A 21,814-nucleotide genomic window follows, 5' to 3' on the forward strand; every position below is an offset into this window, starting at 1 on the left:
GCGGTTGCAGGGGAAGGTGCCGGGTGTGGTGGGGTTGGAGGGCAGTGTGGAGCGAACAAGGGAGTCACGGAGAGAGTGGTCTCTCCGGAAAGCAGACAGGGGTGGGGATGGAAAAATGTCTTGGGTGGTGGGGTCGGATTGTAAATGGCGAAAGTGTCGGAGGATGATGCGTTGTATCCGGAGGTTGGTGGGGTGGTGTGTGAGAACGAGGGGGATCCTCTTAGGGCGGTTGTGGCGGGGGCGGGGTGTGAGGGATGTGTTGCGGGAAATGCGGGAGACGCAGTCAAGGGCGTTCTCGATCACTGTGGGGGGAAAGTTGCGGTCCTTAAAGAACTTGGAAATCTGGGATGTGTGGGAGTGGAATGTCTTTTTGTGGGAGCAGATGCGGCGGAGGCGGAGGAATTGGGAATAGGGGATGGAATTTTTGCAGGCGGGTGGGTGGGAGGAGGTGTATTCTAGAACCCTGCAGCCTAATGGTATCAATGTGGACTTCACCAGTTTCAAAATCTCCCCTTCCCCTACTGCATCCCCAAACCAGCCTAGTTCGTCCCCTCCCCCCACTGCACCACACAACCAGTCCAGCTCTTCCCCCCCGACCCACTGCATCCCAAAACCAGTCCAACCTGTCTAGGCTCCCTAGCCGGTTCTTCCTCTCACCCATCCCTTCCTCCCACCCCAAGCCGCACCCCCATCTACCTACTAACCTCATCCCACCTCCTTGACCTGTCCGTCTTCCCTGGACTGACCTATCCCCTCCCTACCTCCCCACCTATACTCTCTCCACCTATCTTCTTTACTCTCCATCTTCGGTCCGCCTCCCCCTCTCTCCCTATTTATTCCAGTTCCCTCTCCCCATCCCCCTCTCTGATAATTTCTCTCATTCTCTCTTTCACTATCTTTCACATTTATTTTATTATTATGGGGTTGCTCTTTGAAACCTCTTCTCATCACTCCTCCTTTTGAGCTGTAAATTCCTCTTCCAACTTTTTAAATTGAGACTTAATTTTGCTGTTCCACAAGCTGCTTGTATCCCCAACTGTGGTGAACTTCAAAGACTCTTGAAATACTAATCTTGCAGTATCCAGGACATGATCCAAGCCTATCCCAAGACCAACAAAATAAATTCACCGTGTAGCTACGCATGGGACCTTGCAGAAATTAAAGACAGCTGTTGCACTTTGCAGTAGAACGGTTACTACATTTCTAATTTAATAATTTGCACACAAAACAAAGCAGTCTGAAAGATTTGAGAGATCAACCACAAAGAAAGGTGCCTTTTTCTCTTTTGTTCCTTAAAAGGTTCTCTGGCTTTTGGAACCAGAAGTCACAGCTTAAATGATACTGGGTAGGTAATTTAGGACTAAAATGAGTAGGAATTTCTTTACCCAGAGAGCAGTGGAACAGCGTACCACAGAAAGTGGTTGAGGCCAAAGCATTTAACGTTTTCAAGAAAGAATTAATTCTCTAGTCCAAAATGGGCAAAGTATATGGGGAGAAAATGGGAACGGACTGAGTTGAATGAGCAGCCATGATCATATTAAATGATGGAGAAGGCTTCAAGTGCTGAATGATCTATGTGCCTACTCCTGTTTTCTGCATTTCTATAGAACCCGATCCTGTTGTCTCTCTTTCTTATTTACCTTACATTCTACCATTCACCCTTGCCTTGGGTTTCTGAACAACAAGAACTGCATGATTTTCTGACATATATATAATACCAGGTATGGCATTAGCATATATTTAAGGAAAAAAATTGCTAAGATTCTCACTTTAATCTAAGGCATTTCTTACCGGCATTGCAGCATTGGGGTCCTCGCCTGCCATAAACTGGACTTTCACTGTAATATTCCGTACAGACCCCTGACGACTGCTGAAATTCAAACTCTGTGGGTAGACATATAGTAGATTCCTAAAAATGAAAAATGTCAGAGATAAGGAGTGTAGACAACACACAAGCTGTGAGCTAGACTTATAGTGACCGGCTGTACCGTCCATTAATTTTGCCATGTGATAAATATATACACTGATAACAATAGCTGCAATCTCTCAAAGACATCAGAAACAAGGCAATCCATTTGTCTGAAACATGGAAGCAAGTCATTATCTGAACATCAAAAGGTACAAAGAAACATCAAAAATGGATCTGCACCTCGATTAAAGCAGTCAACAAATCCTATCTGGCTGTCACCTGAATCACTCAGAAAACAAAGTGCCGTTCAAAATGCTGAAGCTTGATTTTACCAGACATCTTGGATCAGAAACTCAGAGCAATTAGAGTAGTGAATACATCAAAATGGAGATCAGCAGTGTTGACAATAAAGAGGGTGCTGGATAGATACTTTTCGGTGAAGAAATGAGAAATAGTAGAGTGTATTGTATGTTTGTTGACTCATGGGTCAGTCCAGGCCAACTGCAGTGATAGCTTGTGAAATGCTCTAAGAATTCTGGCAATGACATACAGACCTAGCCCATTGAATATCAATCATTTTGCTAATTCTCTTGAGATTCTTGGTCACAGTTTCTCAAATCAGAGGCATGACAGGTTCAACTATTATTGTCTATTTATCAGGATCATTCATAGTAATCCACAGAAGAGACAGACAGCAAGGAACATGAGTAAAGCAAACTATTTCATGTGGAGGATCAAACACAAAAGTAAAAATAAGCCTAACAGTAACTCTATTACCGCAAATTCCAATTTAAAAAATCATGTGGCTTGAAACCATTCTTTCTGCTATCTCTTATCTAGCACCTAGACAACTCTCACCTCAAGGCTTCACTGCCTGAGCTCCGGAATCTCAAAATTCCCTAGCTTCATTCTTATTTGTCGTTTGAAGACTGATTCCTGAAACCATTTCCTCAAAAGGCTGATTGCCCAAATTCCCCTCTAGGTTCATTGTGTTAGTTGACACAAATGATCATCTCTCAGCTATTTGTAGCTTTCTCTCTGATCTCCATCGCTGGCAACAGCGCAATGGTATTGTCATTGGATCAGTAATTGAGAGACCCATATTTGAGGACAGGTTCTGAAATCTGATCCCATGATGCCAGATGTTGAAATTTGAATTCAATTCATAAATCTGAAATTAAAAACCATTCAAATCGTAACTATACAACAATTGTCAAGAAAGGCCACCTGGTTCATGAATATCTTTTAGGGAAGGAAAACCTGTCATCCTTAACTGGTCTGGTCTACATGGGGCTCCAGACCCACAACAATGTGGGTGACGCCACAGAGAAGTGGCCTAGCAAGGCAGTCTGTTGTATTTAACTGCTACAACAAAATGATTTAAAATAAACCAGATGGACTACCCAAGATCAATCTAGTCACAGTAAACAAGAGTATACACAGTCCTTTCAAGCCTGCAAAGTACTCCTTACTGACATTGTGAGGCTTGTGTCAAAATAGAGAGAGCTGTAGGCTTCAGACGAGTAACGTAACAATCCAACGTAGTCTTTCTCATACTGTCTTACAGGCAATGTCTCATATGCCATTATCACCATCCCTCGTACGCCCTTTCCAACTCAGAAAACAGACCGACCATACAGCAGTACCATGGTGGTTTAACAGTAGGCAGCGAGCTGCTCCGGCAGTTCTCAAATTTGATATGTACTCTTCACACTGCACAGCTGGCAGACAATGATCATCTTCAGAGGAAATCCAACCATTTCCCTTGGATATTAAATGGCATTACTATCACGGAATCCTCCAATATCAACATTCTGGGAGTTGCCATTGTTATTAGTCTTCTGAATGGAATTTTCAAATTTCAAATCTAATGTTAAGCTTGCTTTTTGTACATGTTCTTTGCAGCCATAACTTTGTATTCCTCACTCTGTTCAATCATTGTATGATCTTTGTGCCTTTGTATGTTATGATCTGCTATATTGCAAGCAAAACAAAACTTTTAACTTTACTTAGGTACATGTGACAATAATAAATCAAATCAAAACAAAATCAAATCATTGACCAAAAACTGAACAAGATTAGCCATATAAATACTGTGCCTACAAGGGGTCAGAGGTAGGGAATTCTGTGGTGAATGACTCAACTCCTGGCTCCTCATAACTTATCCATTATCTACAAGGCACAGATCAGGAGTGCTATGGAATACTCTCCACTTGCTTGGATGAATGCAGCTCCACCAACACTCAAGAGATTTAACACCATCCAGGCTGAATCAAACCACTTGATCGGTACCATATCCACACTTACATTCACTCCCACTATCTAACAGACAATAGATAGATAATAGGTGCAGGAGTAGGCCATTCGGCCCTTCGAGCCAGCACCACCATTCATTATGATCATGGCTGATCATCCACAATCAGTATCCTGTTCCTGCCTTACAGTGACGTACAGTAGCAGCAGTGTCTACCAACTACAAGTTGTGCTGCAACAACTTACCAAGGCTTCTCTGAGAGCACATTCCAACCTGTGACCGCTATTGTCTCGAAAGACACTGCAGATGATGAATGGAAGAGCCAGTACCGGCAAGACCCCCTCCAAGCCACGCATCATCCTACCTTGAAGTATATTGCAGTTTTTACAGTCAGTGGATCAAAATTCTGGAACTCCCGCCCTAACAATACCTACACAACATGAACTGCAGAGGTTCAAGAAGACAGCTCAATATTAATAAGGGATAAGTAATAAATACTGGCTAAGCCAGCAATATCCACATCCATGAGGCAAGGCAAAACAAAAACACATCTAATCTCTCTTTCCTCTCAAAATTGTGAAGGATATTCTCCAAGACACTGACCAAGATCCCTTTCTGTAATCCCTGCTGCTTTGATACAATTGCCTTCAGGAACAGATTCTATTCTAACACACAGCACAGCCTACTAGGAATTTTTTCCCTTTTCTCATCTACATATTGTTTGTAGGTGATGTCGCCAGCCACCCGAAGTCACAAGTAAGCTAAGTGACAATACTAAGCGCGACATCTAAACCATGTTTTCTTACCCCACCACTGACTATGATATGCCACGCCTCCCTGATTCAGTCTTCAAAGAGCCATAATCCGCTTTTGTGGAAAACCAAGACCACCAAAGCCATTCGATGTATAAATTCATTGATGCCAGTTTTACAACTACAAAATAGATGTCTAATCATCAAATGCAACAGGTGAAGTGAGTACAGACACTCGAAGCTGGAAGTGCACCAAAGACCATACTGATGAAGGCCCAGATTCAGGTGTGAGAAACTGCCCCAAGATGTACACAAGGTTCTTACTTGGATGCAAGGGGCTGACCTGTGGGAGCCCTATTCCTGAAACCAGGGTGCTTCTGAATGGAGCACTGGTTTACAAAGTGTCAATCCAAACCTTTTGGGTTTTTCAATAAGGAAATTCTCTTTATGAAGCTGAGATCAAGCAGTTAAAAACCTCTCTCTTTTGTGGGCATTGATCCCAATTGATGATAATATTGAGCAAATCTGATCCCAGGATGAGAACTAGAGAATAGACATTTTTCTTTCTATTTACCACGGAGATTTTTCACTGATCACATTCACAAGAGGCCTCCAATGTACTTTCAACAAAAAACTATTGAGCACCTGCAGTTCTTTCAGCTTTCAACCTCTCAATGAACTTGTTTTAGCCTGAATTAATCTGTTTGAGATACCATTTCTCTGTTGTTGTGAAACTCAACACCCTAGGCCTCCTGACGAGAACTTTTCTTTCTGTTCATAGAATCCCCACAGTGTGGGAACGGCCCAACAAGTCCACACCGACACTCAAAGCATCTCACTCAGGCCCATCCCCCTATAACCCACCTAATCTACACATCCCTGATCATTATGGGCAATTTAGCATGGCCAATCTACCTTGCCTGCACATCTTTTGACTGTGGAAGGAAACCCATGCAGACAGGTGAGAATGCTCAAACTCCACAAAGTCAGTCACCCGAAGGTGGAATCGAACCCAGATTCCTGATGCTGTGTGGCAGCAGTGCTAACGACTGAGGCACCGTTATTTATTTAGTTAAAGTCACATAATTTCTCGGAAATGCTCTTTTAAAAAAACTCAATTCACAATGAGTTTCTGACCTCTTTTAAAAAATCACACCTTCACAGAACTGAAAACTAACATCTGTTTTACCTACTCTTCAGAACCCAACTTCCGAGATAAGAACAATACACCATGTACCTTCCTCCCACCATGAATTACAAGCTAGTTGCTGAAAACGCCATGTCAACAACGAGTAGCGACAACAATGAAGGCATAAATCAATCAGAATTATATTACTAGGAAGAATCATAAAGGGAAAATCATAAAGGAAGAATAAACGAAGAGCTGAGGTTGTGTTTCAGGATGTCATTCTAACTCATTCTTGGGACGTGACCGTACACACAGTGGCAAAGAGTCAGTCTGACACTTGTTGTCAGTCTTGAAACCCAACATACAAGTAGCACCCTCACAACCAATGATGTCTTTTGGACAAAACATGTTCACCTGATTGATCATGTTGGTCCCTGCCCACTGATTAGCTTTTGTTTTGACAGGTTGAAGAGTACTGCCTTAACCTTGGCTCCAAAAAATGCCTTTTTATTAACCACTCCTCCTGATGAAACAAAGTACAGCAGGCATGAAGAAACAATACTGTGAAAATGGACAATACAGTATTGTCTGACACTGTTACTATGTTACATTTCCTTGTTACAATCATGCCCCAAGAATGATTTACAGTCTTAAACGCAATCAGGTCCCTTCTGTTACTCATCTCAACAGAAATATTTGATTTGAATTACGTCATAGGAAGAGAGGGAGGCCATTTAGCCTCTCAAACCTCTTCTGTGAATTAATACGCTTGTGGCTGATCTGGAACATAGTTCTGAATCCTTTAATGTCTTCAGGACAAAAATCTATAAATATTAGACTTAAAGTTAGTAACTGGCTTGCAACCAAATGCTATTTGCAGAAGAAAAGTTATGAACTTGTATCATCCTTTACATGAACAAAATTCCCCTACTTCTCTACTTAAAAGGTCTACCTTTAATTTTTTTAAAAGATTGTAGTACTAGACTCACCAGCCAGCAGAAACAGTTTGTATTTACCTGGTCTTTTCCTCTTAATATCTTGAAATTTTCGATCAAATCACCTTTGAATCTTCCAGATTCCAGCAATACAAACCTATTTTGTGCAATGATGCCTTGTAGTTTAATCTTTGTTGTCAACGTATCATGCTGTTAACTACATGCTGATTTCTACCAAGGCCACTGTATCCTTCCTAATGTGTGGTGTGCAGCATTGATCACAGGGCTCTAGGTAAGGGTTGGTGTTGCTGAATTATGACTTTATCCCTAGCATTCCAATCTTCTTGATACAATGGCTGGTACTCTATTCTCCCATCAATTATTTTCTTTACCTCTTTACACGATTTCAATAATCCGTATACCTAGACGCTCAAAATCTTCGCCATACCAAAGTGTAATCCTGAAATTCCCTGTACTGTTTTCTGGAGCACAATGTAAACATAGATATTGTTGAACAAAGTAAATCTCTTAAACAATAAAAATTTGGGAATTTCTTTCTGATAGTACAGAGCTTAACTTATTCCCTTTGAGAAATAAAGCATTCAATAATAAATAAGGAATGCTCCCTTTTAGACATTTTCAGTATATTAGTAAACATCACACGACATATCTTCATTAAAGACTAGGCGGTTAAATTGCTAAACATCCTTTACACACTGGAAAACACTAATAACTCTTGTCAATTATCCTGGGGATACTTTAGGTGCATTGGAGCAAGAACACTTACTGGAGCCCACACCATCACTTCCAACCTTAAGTAAATGTACAGGAAGAAATGTGTGCTGCATCAGCTCTAACAGCTGTCATTGCTCACACTGCCTGAAGGGTTCCAGTACAACATGTATTGTACCCAAAACAAACACCATCTTCTGCACTGTGTTAACCCAGATCTGCAGAGAAGGTCTATTAAAAAGGCACAAAACGTGTTTCATTAGCAATTACTGGAATGTGTGGCAAAACATGCACTTTTACAAATGCACACTAGATTTTAGGTTAACAGTAATTAATCAGAACTGAGAAGTTAATCCTACTGCTGGTACTATTATTTCTGTTTTATAGTTTGGCAGAAATTTTGATCTATCCCATGCTTCTTGACGATTACCATGCTTCTTTCAAACTTCCTCAGCCTACGGAAATATGTGCCGGTCTTTTGCAGCAATCTTAAAAATAATTACACCCTGTTGTATTTTAGACCAAAACTAAAATCAAATGAAGTCATGACAACTGGAAATTAACAGACAGGATTGTTTCATGTGAAAATTGGCGAGCCAGTTTAAGGGTTTAAAAGTCATACCATGAGCTGCAAATCTCTAGAATTTGCAGAGATGGATACGGCTCCAACGTTGCCTGCATAAGCTACAGTTTACTCCGAACATCTCAGTTATTTTTAGAAATTTGATGGATTGACACAGTAAGTGCATATTAAACTCACCACAAAAAGTTATGCGCAGTAAACAGCAGCACAAGTACCCTTTCAGCAACATGATAATTATTAATGCAATGTTAATCTATCTCACCAACCCAGAACAGAACAGAATTCAAACTACGGCATCTCATTCCTTCAGTTGGAAATATAATGATTTCTAGAAAAAAATTTCTTTATCCAATCTTTTTCATTCTCTGAATTTCTCTTTCATCACCTGATCTGGTTCAAATGTCCTATTCAAGCATTCATATTTCATTCTTAAACCTTAATTCTCTTGAAAAAAAACATCTACTGTTCAGCCTGCCACTCACTGAGTTCTCAGATGTCACAACATTTTACAGCTCACTTAATCAGCTTACACATCCAACAAATGGTGAATAAATCTGATCATAATGAATGGGAGAGCAGGATTGAGGGGTCAAATGGCCTACTCCTGCTCCTAATTCTTATGTTCTTATGCTAAGGGTGGAGAAAACGCCAATGGGTTGCAATAGACAATAGGTGCTGGAGTAGGCCATTCGGCCCTTCGAGCCAGCACCACCATTCATTACGATCATGGCTGATCATCCACAATCAGTATCCTGTTCCTGCCTTATCCCCATAACCCCTGAGGACCTAGAGAGGCCAAATGCCAGTTCTACCTTATTCCAACAACACTGATTTCCACAAATCACACCCCAAAGAAGGGTCTTTTGTCACAGTGGTAGTGCTCCATACCTCTGAACCTGGAAGCCCATGTTCAAGTCCAAGCTGCACCAGAAACGTGTAGTAGCATCTCTGAAACAGTTGGTTAAAAATATCTATAGTACGCCACAAAACCTTTCTGTAGACGCAGCTTTAGAAGCTGCCACCTCTGTGGCAATGTTTGTTCCGTTCTGGACTGAATCAGATAGTGTTAACACTGAATCAGAAATAATGGGAACTGCAGATGCTGGAGAATCCAAGATAACAAAGTGTGAAGCTAGATGAACACAGCAGGCCAAGCAGCATCTCAGGAGCACAAAAGCTGACGTTTCAGGCAAGGGTCTAGGCTCAAAACGTCAGCATTTGTGCTCCTGAGATGCTGCTTGGCCTGCTATGTTCAGCCAGCTTCACAGTGTTAACACTGATGTAGGGTTTGATAACATTTTTCAGACTGAGACACCAGTTCAAGATTGAAAAGGAAGACAAACACGTATTTATGTAGCAACCAACTGACCCCAGAACATCACAAAATGCTTTCAGCCAACAAAGCATACCGAAGTATCGCTGCCATTGTCAGGTGGGCACAATGGCAGGCAATTTGTGCACAGCAGGCTCTCAGAAAATAGCAAGCAATAACCAGATGATGAAATGTGAGGCTGGATGAACACAGCAGGTCCAGCAGCATCTCAGGAGCACAAAAGCTGACGTTTCGGGCCTAGACCCTTCATCAGAGAGGGGGATGGGGTGAGGGTTCTGGAATAAATAGGGAGAGAGGGGAGGCGGACTGAAAATGGAGAGAAAAGAAGATAGGTGGAGAGGAGAGTATAGGTGAGCAGGTAGGGAGGGGATAGGTCATTCCAGGGAAGGAGGTGGGATGAGGTTAGTAGGTAGGAGATGGCGGTGCGGCTTGGGGTGGGAGGAAGGGATGGGTGAGAGGAAGAACAGGTTAGGGAAGCAGAGACAGGTTGGACTGGTTTTGGGATGCAGTGGGTGGAGGGGAAGAGCTGGGCTGGTTGTGTGGTGCAGTGGGGGGAGGGGACGAACTGGGCTGGTTTTGGGATGCAGTGGGGGAAGGGGAGATTTTGAAGCTGGTGAAGTCCACATTAATACCATTGGGCTGCAGGGTTCCCAAGCAGAATATGAGTTGCTGTTCCTGCAACCTTCGGGTGGCATCATTGTGGCACTGCAGGAGGCCCATGATGGACGTGTCATCTAAAGAATGGGAGGAGGAGTGGAAATGGTTTGCGACTGGGAGGTGCAGCTGTTTATTGCGAACTGAGCAGAGGTGTTCTGCAAAGCGGTCCCCAAGCCTCCGCTTGGTTTCCCCAATGTAGAGGTAGCCACACCGGGTACAATGGATGCAGTATACCACATTGGCAATAACCAGATAATCAGTTTCTGAAATGTTGAATGAGGGATAGATATTGACCTAGGACAGTGGTGCGAACTCTCTGCTCACATTAACCTTAATCAACAGAAGCAGGGCCTTTGTGGAACCTCTTAGCTAAAGGACTGAGGGAGCATTGTACAGTCAGAGATGTTATCTTCTGGTTGAAATGTTAAAAGCAGTCCCAGACTGCCCTCTTGAGGTCGTCATGAGAGATCTTATGGAATTATTTAAGGTAGTGTAGAAAATCCCTATGTTCTGTATTTATCTCTCAAGCAACGTCACTGACTTATTGCTAATGTTAGGACCTTGCTATGCTTAAATTATCTGTTGAGTTTGGACTGCAGCAGTTAAAGGCAGCTGCTCACCACTTTTTCCAGTGCGATAGGGTTTGGCAGCAAAGGCTGGCCTTGCCAACGACACCCACATCAACGGGGAAAAAAAAACACAACAAAAAGAACTTCTTTGCAGCCAATGAAGAGGAATGAGACTGAAAAAAGGTCGTTTTTAAATACAAAACTTCTACACTCCCAGGAAGCCGTGAAGCACTTCACAACCTATTACATACTTAGAAATAGGGTCACTGTTCAAGTCTAAAGTGGTACTATAATCCACACACGCTCAAAGACCCGCAGACTTTTTGACATCCTGAGGATTTGAAAGGCAAATGTAACATTGATGGTGTTCACCATCAGTAGGCAAAATACAGAAAAGACACTACTCCCATCCTGTCTTCTTCCTTGCATTGACACCAAGGTGGTACTACAGCTGCAGTATCACGAAGACTGATTGTTACCTGTACGTTGTGTAGGGCACATAGACCTCTCTTGCTGGAAACTCCAAGATTTCTTTCGTTGGACGGACTCGAGGATCTGGGTATGGTTTGACATGGAGCAGCTCAGGGGACAGGCAGTAGTGTGGACTTTCGGGAGCAGGAGATATATCAATCTTTAATTGAGCTATAAATATAGAAGACATGCTTTTAAGATAACTGGGCAAATCAAAAATATATAGGAAATGTGAAGTTATAGACTCTCCCGTTTTGAACCACTGCAGTCAATCTGATGTGAAACATCCACAGCGATGTTAGGGAGCTCCAGGATTTTGAAGTCAGCAACTAGGAAGGAATAGCCAATATAATTCCAAGTTAGGGATGAGTGCTATTGCAGCTGCACTCATCTAGGCAAGTGGACAGCATTCCATCACACTTCTGGCTTGTGTTTTTGTTGCTTTGGGAGTCAGACAAGAGTTGTTCACTCCAAAATTCCCAGTATTACTTGATATGTTCCTCAAATATGTTAAACATTCACTCTCTTCACAATCAATGCACAGTGGCAACAGCATGTATAATCTGCAAGATATGTTGCAACGTCTCACCAAACTTCCTTCTGAACCTGAATCTCTACCACTTAGAAGAAAACAAGGAGGAGACACATGGAAATACTGCCACTTACAAGTTCCCGTCCGTGCTACTGATCTTCCTGACTTGGAATTAGAGCGCTGTTCTTCACTGAGACAAAATCCCAGAACTCCCTTCCCAATGGCGCTATAGGGTACATGCACCAGATGGACTGCAGCAGTTCAGAAAGGTGGCTCAATACCATCTTTCTCTGGAATAGAATCCGGATCCCAAAAAGATATTTTAAAAAAAGGGCATTCACTTCCTTCACCACCTGAATTTAGTTCTTTTGTCCGGGTATGGGCCAAGACTGACCGAACGAAGTCAGAAATTGAATGATACTGGTATAACTCAAACTGAGAATCAGTGAGCAGGTTACTATGTGCTGCTGAATAGCACTGTCACTGACACCTTTCATCACTTTGCTGATAATTGAGAAGAATAATTGGAAAGTAAATGACTGGACTAAAACTGCCCTGCTCTCCTGAACACTACATAATTAGCAATTTCCCACATTGTTGAGTAGAAGCTCAGGTCATAATTGTACTGGAACAGCTTAGCTAGAGCACAGCTAGTACTCAGTACTGTTGCCAGGATCTCTGTTGAACCTGGTCCCTTCTGTCACTTCTTGATCTCACATGGAGTGAATCAAGTTAGCTGAGGACTAACATCTGTGATAATGGGTCCTCAGGAGAGAGTAGTACACGTTTAACTTAGTACCAGTTAATGTCAGGGTGAACAAGTTAAATGATAATTGTTTCCACAAAAGTAGCAACGTGCTTTGGTTTGTTGCTTCCTAAAACACCTATTGTAGTCACTTGCTGCATCCCAACACTCACCCTGCACCTTCTAGCCTTCAGAATTCAAAAGCTTACCGGTCACTGGTCGCAGTCTCCGCAAAACAGACGAGGGCCTTCTCATGTCTGCCAGGAACTTGTACAAGTCTTCATCACTTAAACGATCCCCTTCCTGGTAAAACAATAGGACAACAATCCAACGTCAGACTCTCAATTTGAGAAGGATTTCTAACATTTCTTAAAGAGAGAGTCTATAAAATTAAGCCATCCTAGTTTCGATGTTGGAGAAATTGAAGAGAAAGCAACATTAGTGATAAATATGAGAATAACACGGTGTGAAGCTGGATGAGCACAGTAGGCCAAACAGCATCAGAGGAGCAGGAAAGTTGACATTTCGGGTCAAGACCCTTCTTCAGATTTTTTTCTGAAGAAGGGTCTCGACCCGAAACGTCAACTTTCCTCCTCCTCTGATGCTGCTTGGCCTGCTGTGTTTATCCAGCTTCACATGACGTTTTCTCAGATCCTCCAGCATCGGCAGTTCCTACTATCTCTGTCACTAGTGATGAATATGTTTGTTAGGTAACAGTGGGTGTGCTAAAATGTTTGAGTAGGGGTGGGGCAATGACAGTAGATTGCCTAGGATTTCCCCCCTCAATTCACTTATACCATCAGCATTGGAGTGTATGTTGCTGATGCCAAGGTGGCAGCTACCTGCACAGATGGCAGCAATAAAGTCACACTACTACAAAAAGTGCATTCAGGCCGTTCCATGGCTACCAACAACCACAGACCTGCAACTGGCCACATTCCATGTTGCACACCTTGCCACTTGGCTCAGGGCATGGGGCAACAAGTCAGGCAGAAACAAGTTATGAACAGTTTTGGTGACCACATCTCTAGGTCACCAATTTTCTAATTCATTTCAGGGGCACATCAGCATTGAAACTTTAATAAAGCCACAAATCAGTTCCACTATAGTACAATGTCCATTGACTTGAGGAAGACAACATCAGGAATTTGACAATCCACATATGCAGCTGCTGCATCACCCTGTGGCAGTGTTGGTGATACATACAGCCTATTGTATCACGCTGACATCAATTTCCCTAAGAAGATTTGACTTGAGTCCCTTTAGGCATTCTGCACAGACAAATGCCAAATTGAACCTGCACACCCAAACTTAAACTAGCCTGGTGTCTTGATGTATCACAAAGCTTATGAGCTATGAGGAAACATCACAAATTTAAACTTCATGGTCTGCATCAAACTAAATCGGGCTAAACTGGAGGCTAAATCAGACTGAGGGGAACCACAATTAAGTTCCTACCATAATACAGGCACCAGAAAAGTTAGTGGATTCCTGTGCAGTACAGTTCTGTGCTTCCTTTAAATGGAATTTTCAAGTCTCCCCTTACATTCTGATAAAGACAAAATACTGATGATGTTAGAAATCTGAAACAAACAGAGCACACTGCAGAAACTCAGCAAGTCTGGCAGCATGTGAGGAGAAAGACAGAGTTACTGTTTAGGGAAGACAGAGTGTTCTGGTCATACCAGACTTGATATCGTTACTACTTCTTACTCCACAGACGCTGCCAGATATTGCATTTCTCCAGCATTTTCCGTGTTTGATTTCCAGGATATTGTACCAAGCAAGACTGGAATCTCAAGCATCAACCTTCAACTGCTCATATGACCCAAATATTCCTTGCAAGATGTTTCAACTCGAATAATGAAGCCACCTGTAAGCATTTGTAAGCAGGGCAGATCATTCAGCAAACAACTTGTCAACTTCAGTCTCCAGGTGAGTAACTGGCCATTTTTAAAAAAACAGCTGTTCAATCTGCATTTAACGGTCTTAGTTGGGGGAGGAACACTGGCCAAGTTACTGAGAGAACATTCCTTTTCTCCAAATAGTGCCATGGGACCCTAAATAAAGTGATGGTTTTCTATATCTTCAAATGAATTGATTGCCTTCAATCACTTCTGTTGAGCTTAATATTTCTTTCACCGTTTACCTGTTTGAAGAAGTTTGTGACAGTCAGGGTAGCTGGCCGGAAGTTTGTATAATTGCAGGCATCATCTCCAATACTCATCCGTTCCAATGTTCTTTTCTTCCGATCTACCCACGTTCCCTTTCGCTCTTAAAAGGAAGCATAATAAACAGAGCAGTCACTTCCTTTTGTTATAAGCCTACATTCCCCTTTTCCACTTAAAGCTACTGTTTACAGCAAAAAAGTCACGTTTTGTGAAGTTTTAGCTTTTCAGTTCGAGTTCTTTAACCATTCTACTGCCCCTTCCTCAAATGCTTTTTCAATGTTTATTCAATTCCTTTTTTACTGTTACAGTCTCTGCCTTAATAGGCACATGCTAAAGCCATTTTCCATTCTAATGACCATCTGCCAAAGATTCTGATCCAGTCTAATATCATAAAGTAATAAATTCACTCACTTGGATTTTTTAGTTGAATGAATCTGTGAAATCAATTTGATGGAAGCATACGGTACAGTTACAAGGTTACAGTAGGCTTACTAATCCAGTACACATCCAGCTACCTTTAAAGCCCATGGAACATTTTACAGTATCAAAGGTGCAATTTAGGTGCAAACATCGCTGCTGGAAAGCTCAATCTTGAAATGCATACTGATACCAATATCTACTTATGAAGATAAATCTGACTTGTGTCCAACAAACTTCACTGAACGGATCTGACTATGTAAGGGATTAGCAAAACGGAGCCACTATTTCTCACCACTTTCCGAGTCTGAGGAATCACGCTCCAGGCTCCCTGCACTGCTCACAATGTTCATGAGGTGGATGGCAGTCCAGGCAAAGGGCATTCGGAATTTTCCCAACTTGTTGCAGAACTGTTCTGCCTGATTCTTCAACTTCTCCACCTTCTCCTTGTGCTGTGCAGGTGACACAAACAATAAAGATGTGTGTTCAGTTATACTCCAGATAAGTGAGCTGAGAGTGAGAAAGTGAATTGGCACAACAGGAAAAGACAGAGAGATACAGACCGATTAAGACAATAACAGAGAATTGAAAACTAGCAGAGATGTAGAAGGCCAGCAAAGAACTGCATTTCATCATTTATTATCCTCTTAAAAATGTCTAACTTGTGAAACAATGACAAGTTAGATGCAATAACCATGATGTGGACAGCAAAATCCAAGAATCATGAACAAAGTAAACAGCTGTTCAATCTGCATTTAACGGTCTTAGTTGGGGGAGGAACACTGGCCAAGTTACTGAGAGAACACTCCTTTTCTCCAAATAGTGCCATGGGACCCTAAATACACAACTGAACTGTTGGTACAGACCAGTGATAAAAGGGACCTCTGACAATGCGGAACACCAATTAGGATTACATAGCACTCTGATTATCTTCCCAACCAGAGGCAAATGCTACAAACTGACATGCCGCAAGTATGGTCTGAAAGCAAAAATGTAGGGCTGCAATTGTGACTTACATCAATGACAGCATTTAACAACATCTAAACGGTGACACTAAGCATGACGTGCTCCTTGATGAACTTAATGTCTCTCTGCTCAGTTTAAGCAGAATGCCAGTGGTGTGGTTTCACCTGCCCTGACAGCCCTGGACACATCTGTTCACTCTGTCACCGCTGCAGAATTCAAAATGGCCTTCCTAAGAGTCAAACCAAGGAAAATGGCAGGCCTGGAGTCCCTGGCCATACACTTAGATCCGGTGCAGAACAGCTGGCAGAGGTATACACTGACATCTTCAACCTCTCCTTCCTACAAGCCGAAGTTCCTAACTACTTCAAGACGACCACCATCATCCCCAGAGGCCTGCCTGCCTCAATCCCCTACAATTTGCCTACTGACGTTAGAGGTCCACAGTGGACGCCACTTCCCTAGCCCTGCACTCATCTCTGGAACATCTACAAAAAAAGGATACCTATGTGAGACTCCAGCTTATTGACTACAGCTCTGCCTTCAACATCATTATCCCCTCCTGACTGATCTCTAAACTCTGAGACCTCGGTTCTACCCTCTACAACTGGACCCTCTGCCTCCTGGCCCATAGACTGCAATCAGTGAGGACAGGATTGCACCTCCTCCACAATAACACTCAAAACTGGAGCTCTCCACTCCCAAGGATGCGTTCTCAGCCCCCTCCTGTACTCCCTGTACACCCATGGCTGTGTAGCCAAATTCAGAATGAACACCATCTACAAGTTTGCTGATAGCACCACCGTGGTAGTACGGATATCAAACAACAATGAGTCAGAATACAAAAAGGAGACAGAAGGCTTGGTGACAGTGCAATGATAACAACCTATTTCTTAATGTCAGCAAAACAAAAGAAATGATCATTGACTTCAGAAAGAAAGGTGGCGAACACGTCCCCATCTACATCAACAGTTGATTGAGAGGGTTGAGAGAGTCAAGGTTCATAGGAGTGACGATAACAGACAACCAGTCCTGGACTTTCCACGTAGATGCAACAGTCAAGGCGGCACAACATTGTTGCTTTTTCCCCAGGCGGCTCAGAAAATTTGACACGTCTGAAAGGACCCTCACCAACTTCTACAGAAGTACCATAGAAAGCATACTGTCGGGATGCATAAGGGCCTGGTATGGAAACCACTCTGCTTCAAACTGTAAGGAACTACCGAAGGTTGTGCGCACAGCTCAGACCATCACAAAAGCCAACCTCCCATCCATGGGATCTATTTATATGGCTCGTTCCCACGGAGAGGCTGCAACATCATCAGAGACCCATCCAACGCCAATAATGCTTTCCTACAACCTCTTCTAGGCAGAAGATACAGAGGCTGGAACACACGCGCCAACAGGCTCAAGAGCAGCTTCTTCCCTGTCATTATTAGACTGATGAATAGACTCTCTACCTTCAAATAATGTTGATCTTGTTAATGTTACTATTGCCTTGTGCACGTTCAGGGCAGTGTAACCGAGGCCTTACTCTGTCGAAGCTTTTTTCACCCTACCATCTGTATGGCCTTGCTTTACTATGATCTACGTGTAATGCTCACAAACAAGCTTTTCATTGTACTTAGGTACACATGAAAATAATTCAAATCACTCAATCAATTATATAGGCATCTTGCAGCAACAGAAGGTGGGATCATGCTGCGATTTGCTGAAGTTCCAATATCAACCTCATTGCTCAGCTAAAACGTTACTCACAAAATAAAAACACTGGAGCAGGAGTGGACCATTCACCCCTTTATTCCATTATTCAATATGATCATAGCTAATTCTCTAACTCAACATCACTTTCTGTCAACACCTCCATGACCCAATTCTCCTCGTCTTTAAAAATCTACTAATCTCAGTCTTGAATATGCTCAATGACGAAACATCCGTACCTCTCTGGCACAAAGAATTCTAAAGATTCTCAACCCTTACTGAAGAAATCTTTCCTCAGTTCAGTTTTCATGTCATGAAACCATGACACATACTTCTGTAGTCCCCAGGCAGGGAAAACATTCTTCTAGCATCTACCCTGTTCATGACCATAACAATGTTCTGTGTTTCAACAGGGTCACCTCTTACCATCCACGTGTACCAACATACACGATACATGACAGTACTGCAAAGCATTTTTGCAGTGAAACTTCCAGCAGCCAATAATGTACACAAAGAACGATCTATAATTTAAGTGATTAGGTAGACATATGCTCTCCTTACCTTGGTAGAATCAGACTCCTTCATAACCATGTAGGGTTCAGCACACTCCCCAATGTCACCCTGCTGCAGAACCTTTTCAAGCTGCATGGGGAAAAAGTTCAAAGCGAGAACTGTTCTAGATTAAATACAGCAAAAAAGATCAGCAGCTTTGAAGAGGGCGAAAACTCAAACAACAAAGTAAGGATTCTAAATCCAAGAGATTTACTTTATTAAAAAGATAGGTGTTTCACAGGGAAGCTCCAAGTTTACCTTAATAACCAGAAATATGTCAGTGGAAGGATATGTTATTGAGAATATGGTGGACCTGGCCATCGTAGATATTGCAGCATGGGGAATGTGAGTTCGGAGTAAGCCCTTCATTTGGTCTGAATTCAAATCAAAATAGAAGTTCTCAGAAATCTACAACAAACAGCAGGAAAAAAAATCTTGTTAGCTTAATCAAAAAGTTTCAACTAACTACATACAATGAGTTAGTCTAAAATAAGGACTGCTCAAGACAATAAGTGATTTTGACAGAGGCATAAGAACATAAGAAATATGAGTGGGTGTAGGGCATTCAGCTCCTCAGGTCTGCCTTGCCACTTAATAAAAGCATAGCTGATCTACCTCAACACTCGACTCCACTTTTGTGCCAGGTCAGCATAACTGTCAATTCTCCGATATTTCAAAACTCTTTCTACTTCTTCTTTAAATACTTTCAGTGCTCTTAGCCTCCACAATTCTCTAAGGTAGAGAATTCCAGGCATTCACTGCTCTCTGGGAAAAGAAATTTGCATTTCCACTTTAAATGAGTGCCCAGTATTTCTGTAATGTGTCCCCTAGTTTTGACATTCCACTGTCATGAAAACATCTTTTCAACTTTTACACTGTCAAACCCCCTCAGAATCTTATAGATTTCAATAAGATTACTTTTTTTTTTAATGTGCTAATGAATAAGGGCATAATCTGTTGAGTCATTCCTGTCAGAAAACATCTGACAATGAACAATGTACAATACAACTTACAAACCACAAAACCCTGACATACCCAATATAATAGAGCACCTTTTTCAGAATTGATAAATGCACCAGGTAAATCCAGTCAGAATTTGACTTTAATCATCTTACTGCCATTGTCAATTCTCACGGTTAGGTGGATGTTATCATCTACCAGCATTAAATACAGTTCTTGGCAAGCTCAATTAATTCTCAGCTCCCCACGAGGAGCAGCAGTCTGCCTTAAGGAATCAACTCAGCACATCCCACAGCAAGTCGTCAAGAAAATATAAAAATACGAACTCAGAGCATCAGCAAGCGCATCCAGCACCTCGAGCCTGCTCTGCCACTCTATTAAATCACAGCTAAACTTCTGCCTCAGCGACACTTTCCTCCTCAATTCCCCAACCCTTGAAGCCTTTAATAACTATTAATTGCTGTCTGGAACAAGCTCAATGACTGAGTCTCCACAGCCCTCTGGGGTAATAGACTATGTCCCCCAGTGCAAGAAGTAAACAAAAAGAAAGTGCAGCATTGCTGATGATAGTTACAGAAAAGAGAGTGTACTTAGTACTGCTCCTTGGAGCGCCAGGGACTCAGGTTTGATTCCAGCCTCAGGCGACTGGGTGGAGTTTGCGCATTCTCTCAGTGTTTGTGTAGGTTTCTCCCGTGTGCTCTGAATTTCAATCCAAAGGTGTGCAGGCTTGGGTGGATTGGCCATGCTAGATTCCCCACAGTGTCCAGGGATGTGCTGAGTAGGTAGATTAGCCATGGGAAATGCAGGCTTTCAGAAATAAGATGGGTTGGTCTTCGGAGGGTCAGTGCAGACTAGATTGGCCAAACAGCCTGCTTCCACACAGTAGGGATTCTATGATACATTAGAAAGCCTGACAATAAGTGATAATTTCCCAGTCGATGCTGGAAGTAAAATTCAATAAGAATGGTCCCTTACTGAGAAAATACTGATTTCACAGAATGTGAATAAATATAAGTGAAGAAGGCTACGAGAACAAGCCACTTTACCTTTTTCTTTTCCTTCACATCATACAGGGCAAGAACCCCAAATATGGGCTCGATTTCAATTTCAAACCTTTGATGGAAGACACAAAATTATCACTCAGAGGGAGACAAGTTGCCATTGCATTCAAAATACAGCAAGAATCCTTTGGATTAAAACAGTAAAAACTAAACTCCACCAAAGGTTGACAAGAAATTGAAACATTTCTTTCCCTGTGTAAATGGGAACAATTATACTTTTACATAGGATCAAACACATTTGTTTCTGCCTAGGTGTCTAAATTATTAAGTTCATGCAGGACTTGGGAAAGAAAGCTCTGGAATCAGTCTGAAAAGATAGAAAACAGTTCTTGTGCCTATGAAAGTTTGGACTGTCTCATTTAGAACCTAGAAGGCAAAACCTCAAAGTTCAGTGGCCAAAGTAATAGTTTAATCGGCCAGAGCAGCTCAGCAAGGAGAAACATGCCTTTGGCTGCTTTTTCCTGTGACTGTGTTTGCGGCACATTTTTTGAATTTTGGTGGACACTAAACCTTCACATAACCTATTCTTTAGCTTCAGAAATTGCTGGAGACACTCAGTAGGGCTGACAGCAACTCTGGGGAGAGAAGAGTTTTGTTTTGAATCCAGTGACTCTTCATTAGAAATGATACCTGATAGCTGCTAAGAAAAAGTGGCACCTGTGCTGAAGACAGGCAGGGTAAGAGTGTGAGGTGTGAAAGAGTAGGTGGATAGGGAGTTTATTGATGGTATGCCGGAACTGGAGAGAAGCTGAATGAGTGATAAAGAGAGCTAACAGGAGAGAATGGCAGGCTGTGCTGAAAAGTAGCCCATGTAACATGATAATGAAACTGACAGTGGATGAGAATAGGTTAGTGTGCTGAACATAATGCATGTCACATCAGGGCTAGTGCATGGGGATGAGTGGAAAAAACAGGGAATGACGTAACCAGGCTCTCAAGTTATTGAACTTGACGTTAAGTTCTAGAGGCTGGAGGGCCCAGTGAAAGATGAGATGCTGTTCTTCAAGCTTGTGCTGACACTCACTGGAGCTCTGCAGCAGGCCTGTGACAGAAACGTTGGTGCAGGAATACGATAGTGCGGTGACACCGCAGGCGACTGGAAGCTCGGGGTCATTTTTCCAGACAGAATGTAGGTGTTCTGCAAAGCAATCAGTGGGTTTATGTTCCAACTCCCCAGTGCAGAGGCACCCAAATTGTGAGCAGCAAATACAGTAGACTTGACTGAATAAAGGGCAGGTTACACTGTTTCACCAGGGAGGCACAGTTTAGGCTGAGAAGTGTGGAGGAGGTTACTCCTTCTGCAATGGCATGGGAAGCTGCCACGGGAGTGTGAGGGGCTCTTCGGAATGGAGTAGGAATGAATCAGAGTGCCCAGGAGGGAACAGTCC

The 21,814-nt window shown here is 42.4% G+C and overlaps 1 protein-coding gene across 5 annotated transcripts in view; it reads right to left on the reverse strand.

Annotated features, from left to right (window-relative positions):
• LOC125447376 (dedicator of cytokinesis protein 7-like) overlaps positions 1-21,814 on the reverse strand; it is a 157,660-nt gene that overhangs the window by 74,403 nt on the left and 61,443 nt on the right. For all 5 annotated transcript variants that reach the window (XM_048521700.2, XM_048521699.2, XM_059640021.1 and 2 more), the window contains exons 8-15: positions 20,412-20,478; positions 18,664-18,813; positions 18,415-18,495; positions 15,485-15,641; positions 14,751-14,875; positions 12,811-12,904; positions 11,333-11,495; positions 1,792-1,909 (exon numbers count right to left, since the gene is read on the reverse strand). In XM_048521700.2, the coding sequence (XP_048377657.1) occupies positions 1,792-1,909; positions 11,333-11,495; positions 12,811-12,904; positions 14,751-14,875; positions 15,485-15,641; positions 18,415-18,495; positions 18,664-18,813; positions 20,412-20,478 (955 nt within the window). The remainder of the gene's footprint in view (positions 1-1,791; positions 1,910-11,332; positions 11,496-12,810; positions 12,905-14,750; positions 14,876-15,484; positions 15,642-18,414; positions 18,496-18,663; positions 18,814-20,411; positions 20,479-21,814) is intronic.

The sequence above is a fragment of the Stegostoma tigrinum genome, chromosome 35, assembly GCF_030684315.1.
Source record: "Stegostoma tigrinum isolate sSteTig4 chromosome 35, sSteTig4.hap1, whole genome shotgun sequence".
NCBI lineage: Eukaryota > Metazoa > Chordata > Chondrichthyes > Orectolobiformes > Stegostomatidae > Stegostoma > Stegostoma tigrinum.